General features: G+C 46.0%; 1 protein-coding gene across 1 annotated transcript in view; it reads right to left on the bottom strand.

Annotated features, from left to right (window-relative positions):
* SIN3B (SIN3 transcription regulator family member B) overlaps positions 1-5,379 on the bottom strand; it is a 14,341-nt gene extending 8,962 nt beyond the window's left edge. Inside the window, exons 1-8 of the mRNA XM_005428555.3 lie at positions 5,268-5,379; positions 4,215-4,368; positions 2,861-3,124; positions 2,381-2,524; positions 2,050-2,172; positions 1,488-1,577; positions 1,125-1,243; positions 307-514 (exon numbers count right to left, since the gene is read on the bottom strand). Of these exons, the coding sequence (XP_005428612.2) occupies positions 307-514; positions 1,125-1,243; positions 1,488-1,577; positions 2,050-2,172; positions 2,381-2,524; positions 2,861-3,124; positions 4,215-4,368; positions 5,268-5,290 (1,125 nt within the window). The 5' untranslated portion in view covers positions 5,291-5,379. The remainder of the gene's footprint in view (positions 1-306; positions 515-1,124; positions 1,244-1,487; positions 1,578-2,049; positions 2,173-2,380; positions 2,525-2,860; positions 3,125-4,214; positions 4,369-5,267) is intronic.
* Between the last annotated feature and the right edge of the window lie 376 nt (positions 5,380-5,755).

A 5,755-nucleotide genomic window follows, 5' to 3' on the forward strand; every position in this document is an offset into this window, starting at 1 on the left:
AGAGAAAAAATGTTCCCAAAGGCCAGACGGGCCCACTGCTAGAAAATCAATTCCAGGATATTTAATATTCTTTTCTGTCTATAGCAATAAATTTCTGTCTGCACGCAGACTCAAAAGGTATTAGAGGTGTGATTTGAGACAGGTTTTGATAAAATGGGTGAAATGTGGGTATTATTTCAATAAACTGGCTGAATAAATTGAATTAGCACCGAAAAGGGGACTCCACATGCAGCAGCTGCGGCACGAACCGCCCCACTCTGATTTTTATGTGTGTTCAGGGATTGAACAGCTTGATCCCAAGAGTACCTCCTTGCAAATGGCTGTTCTCCCACTGCACTTTGGCTGCTGGTAGGTTTTTGGGAGAGCCCTGTAACTGGATCCGATGCGTTTGCAGGAGGCGTAATCGATTTCCCGGCTCATTCCGTCCCCGGAGCGGTCGCTCAGAGGAGAAGCAAAGGAAAGCTCTTTCACTCCAAGGAAGGACTTGAACTGTGCAAAGAGTTCTGGGAATTTCCTTCAAAAACACAAGCATTTTGTTATTTCAGTGTGACAGTTTTAAGGTGGTTAATAAAAGGGAGGCAGAAATATCTCAACAAACTCAGCAGTGCAGGGAGAAATCTTTCACCAACATGTCACCTCTGTTATCATTTTTTCTGAATTGCTGTAGAGTTTGGGTTTTTTTTACTTAAGGTAAGAAAATTATTTCCCTTCACCACACAAACATTCCCCTTAAGTGCCTGAGGAGAAACTGATCCTTGCCATTTGATTCTCCCTCTCCTGCTGCAAGCCAAACAGCTCAGGAGGCTCAGAGCAGAGCTGGAGCTGTTTATCCTTCTCACAGCCCTGTTCTCAGATTTCATGTTTATACCTTTATTACACTTTGAGATATTAAATGGACAGTGAAAATATCTTCCTCACAATACTCATTAAGAGCTCTACAGATAAATTTAAAACTTCAGATTTTATTACTCCTCGTTTTGGATTAAACTTCATTTTCTTACCTGCCACGCACGAGATATTTGTAAATTAAAAACAAAACTTCTGTTAAAAAGTTTACAGTGTGCCCAAAAATAACAGAGTTGGACCTACAAAGTAAAGGGCAGAGAGGTAAGTTAGTAACTTACCCTAAAAAGGGTGTAACAAGCTGGAGCAACTCAGAGCCAGAGACCAACTCCTGGTTGAAGAGAGCAATGCAACGGAGAAAATTTTCATAGACCTCCTGACTCTTGAGCACCCTGCGCACCTGCAGCAGTGTGGAGAGATGATCACAGCACCTGAATGCCACTTGTATTGAGAAAATTATTCATTATCAGTCTATTCATCTTCCAAACCCACTTATTTTAATTTTTGTCGGTTTTTCTCTACCTGAAAAGTCAGGGAATGTCTTAAGTGCTGACACATAAATTGTACAGAAAACCAACAAATTAACAACCATGTAAAAGGCTGAAGAGGAGTCCAGAGAAAGTGAGAAAAGGACAAATACTGACCTTGTCAAAGAAGGAAAACTCTTGCAGTGTCCCATATTTCCCCACTGTTGCAACTGACAGATCTTTGGTACCTCGCAGCTTCATTTTCTTCTGTTAAAAGAACAAGCAGTTATATTTAAAATGTTGTGACTCAAATGTCATCAAATTCCACTCTGTTGACACAGAACAGCTCCCTGCAAAGGCTGAGACCCTCAATTTCCCCAGCAGTGATGTGGCATTGCTGTGTCACATCCTCACAGCAATCTCTGTCAAATGTCTCCCAGCTAAGAAGAAACAACAAAAAAAGAGAATCCCTTGAGATCCTGCAGAGAAGCAGCAAATCATCCCCTTCCAGGCCAATATTTAGCACAGAAGCTTGTGATATTTAGTATCAAACACGTTACCACACACATTTCAGCATGCATTAAAAATTCCCTTTTTCTACAGCAATTAAAATAACTGAAAATTTTGTTTCTCATTCACCTACATACATCAAAGACACTACTCATTACACCTTTATGTCAGCAATTACTAAGCACAAGTAACATGAGGTTTTTATGAGTTTTTAGTTGCTGGAAGATACCTTTGCTGGGCCAGAAACAGGACGCAGCAGCAGCGGCCTGGATCGCTTCTTGCTGTGCTCCAGATTCTTCTCATGCTCAGTTTTCTGGACACTGTTCACTTCACATGGTCCATTTCCTGTGAACTGAAGTAAATAAATAATGATTTCAACATTCTCCTCTCAAATAAAGAATCCTAACAGTACACAGAGCATGTGGTTAAGTCACCTGTTCTGAGAAAATCCAAACAATGAAGAGGAGCAACGTTCATTACTGGCTGTATGATTTTCCATGTTTTGCATATTCTACATGCAGAAAGAGCATTCAATATCCTGCCCTGCTCTCAGCACATACCAAAGACCTTTTTGCCTCTGGGAGGAACTGTCCAAACTCTGAGAGCAGATCTTCCTGTCCCCGGAACAGATTGGCCACTTCAGTGAACACTTCCTCCTCTGACATGCCCCGGAAGGGTCGGCCCTTGGTGTTCAGCTGCTCCTTCTGAAAATATACACACAGATGTTCAACAGAGTCAAAAGATCCCTCACTCTGCCAGAAAACTCACCCTGAGCCAAAAACATGAATGCCACAGAACTTGAAAGGACTCTGAGGCAGCCCCAGGATCACGAAACCAACTGAAGGTGTGTAAAGACAAGTCTGGCTACAACCTCTTTGCACCCCACAGTTTTCACATTTTTTGTCATTTCCTGTGAATATCTATGAAGACAAGTGCTTGGGAACTCTAAGTCTGTTCAACAGGCAGAGATTAAATTTGATAACCACAACTCCAACAGCTCCGGTGCCAACCCACCGCCTCTTCCACAGGAGACTTTTTACCTGGTAAGTGTGAAGAATTTCTAGAAAAGATCTGTAAATCTCTGGATGGTCAAGGAAACGTGTTTTGATCTTATTCACGTAACTGATGGCATTATTGAACTCCACAGAATCAGATTCCAAGGGAATTTGGGATTTATCTTCTTTGTAGGGAAGCTGCTGCCGGAACTCCTCGGAGCAGTCGCTGTGGTTGTGGGAGTTCTCCTGGGAGTAGTGCAAGACCAGCCCACTGCCAGGGACTGCACTGGGAACAGGCTCTGGGGGCACCTGGGGGCACAGGACACACGAGATGGGTTGGAAAAAGATCAGGGATCAGCTCAACAACAAGCCAGCAGCAGTGCTGGCAAGGACTCCAGCTAAAAAATAACGTCACGTGAAGAAGGAAGAAAAAGTATTTCAGTCACCAATCAATTTCCCTACCTGGTTTATTGACTCCACCTGTTAAAATAATGCTTGAAGTTCTCCCTGGTGTAGGAACCACCTGATTTGTGGCTGTCACAGCCTTATTGGCCTGACTTGAGAGGCTGCACCAGGCACCCCTGCAGGTTCTGCTGCCACTGGTTGTTGCAGAGGAGCTGCCACTTTTAAGGGGTATATTAAATATAACAACCTTACAGGTGTTAATTCCTAAATAACACAGAGATCTGAGGGAGCTGAGATTTAAAAGGTAGTTCCTGCTGCTAACTGGAGTTAAACCACAAGTTTATCAGCAGAATTCAGTTTATGGCTCTATTTCAGCTCCACAACCACACAATAATAACAAAAAACAAGCAGGGGTAACACCCACCTGTATCCCAGCAAGAGTGTTTCACACCAACAGAACCTGATGGGGACTCCATGATCTTAAAGACCTTTCCCAACATAAACAATTCAATGATTTCACAGTTCTTTTGCCTGTTTCCTAAACAAGCTTCCTGGTTTCTCAATGGGAGACTGGAAGTGCAGTTCTTCCAGGATCACCCCTTGAAATTTGCCACTACTCACAACCCACATTGGGAACCCATTTAACGATGTCAAGCCAATTATAATTTCAGTTTCCAAACATGACTGAAATATTTGATGTTGCAGTGGTGTTTCCATGCAGAATCATCATTTCTGTGTAAGTCAAACTACCTGGTTTGAGAATAAATCAGGGGTTGGACCTAGGTGATCTTTAAGGTCCCTTCCAACCCAAAGCACTCTATGATTCTTTGAATAAACATTTAAATTTATATTACACCCATTAGCACAGGTTTGAAAACCATCTAAAACCATCAGCAACGTGCACTACACATAAATCTGCACAGCCTAAACTGTGCAGACATGTCCAGTGACACATGGAATAGTTTATTTAGGGAATAAGAGCTCTGGGACCTACCTGACTATTCAAAGGTGACTGTATACTTAATTTCCCATTCTTTGGAATTTCTATCCTGTAGCCCAGAGGGAGAAATGCATTGAATCCTACAATGAGGTCAGGATGCTCATGGAAAAGCTGAGAAACACGTCGGATGACTCCAGGTGTGTCAATGCTAAAATTGAGAGGGGTTTGTTACTTTTTTATCCAAATCAGAAACACAAGTTAAGCCCAGAAAATGCCAAGAGAAACGTGAAGTATCTGGTAACTTAAGAATACAATTCTTTAAAAAAAAATTAGTTCAATTGGAGGGAATGAGCACTGAGAGGGGTTTGTTACTTTTTTATCCAAATCAGAAACACAAGTTAAGCCCAGAAAACGCCAGGAGAAATGGGAAGGATCTGGTAAATCAGGGATGCAATTCTTTAAAAAATAATTAGCCAAACTAGAGGGAATGACCACTGCAGCTTCACCCTGGGAATGTAATCCATGGAGAGGAGAGATGAGTGTGCAGGTTGGCAAAGGGGCAGGACAGACAGACAGACAGACAGCACCTCCAGGGCTGGCAGGTCACAGGTTCTGCTCAGGCTGCCTCACTTATTTCCCAGATCTGTGTTTCAAAGTGGAAAGCAAAAGCAGATTTTGCTTTCTCCTGTGGATTTCACCTCTGGAAAATTATGGGATGGGCAGAAATACTCCAGCTTCACATGACTGCACCGCTGTGGGACAGGGCAGTGAGTGTGCAGAGGGGGAATGATGGGGTGAAGGCTGGGGGGCTCTGCACAGGCAGAGAGACCCCACAAAGGCTGAGACCTGAGGGAAGGGCTGGAGCTGGTGGCATGGAGCTCAGGGCAAGGTTCTGCCCCCCGAGGCTGCTGGGCACTGCCCAGGCTCCCCAGGGAATGGTGCCAAGGCTGCCAGAGCTCCAGGAGCTCCCAGGGCTGCTCAGGGTGGGGGTGTTGGGGCAGCTGGATTTGATCCCTGAGGGTCCCTTCCAGCTCAGGCTATTCTGAGGTTCTGTGAAAGGCTGAGGAGCTCCCCAGAGTACCCAGGACTGCAGGACCTTGGCTTTACCTCTGGCTCTTGAACTCCTTCATGATCTCCAGGAAGCCGTTGTAGGTGGCGGGGTCGCTGCCAAAGCGAATCTTCACCTGGTCCAAGTAGGAAAGGGCATCCTCCACCTGTGGGGGGGGGGAAAACATGGTGAGCCCAAGCAGGAGAACCGGCCCCGGGGGAGCCCCGCAGCACCGGGAAGGGCACTCGGTACCGGTGAGGCCCCGGTGGCTGCCCCGGCTCGGGGGTGTCAAGGCACGGAGGGGCGCACGGTACCGGGAAGCCGGGAACAGGTCCCTGGGGAGGATGACCGCGGTACCAGAGAGAACAGCAGGGCCGAGGAGAGCGGCATGGCCCAGGGGAGGGGGGACCAGGCCCGGGGAGCGCTCACGGTACCGGAGGAACAGGACACGGTACCGGGGGAAAAGGATGCGGCCCCAGGGGACCCCAGGGAAGGAGAGGAGGAGGGCGGGGAAGCCCCCGGCGCGATGAGGACAAGCCCCCAGGAC

The sequence above is a fragment of the Geospiza fortis genome, unplaced genomic scaffold (genome assembly GCF_000277835.1).
Source record: "Geospiza fortis unplaced genomic scaffold, GeoFor_1.0 scaffold241, whole genome shotgun sequence".
In the NCBI taxonomy this organism is placed as follows: domain Eukaryota; kingdom Metazoa; phylum Chordata; class Aves; order Passeriformes; family Thraupidae; genus Geospiza; species Geospiza fortis.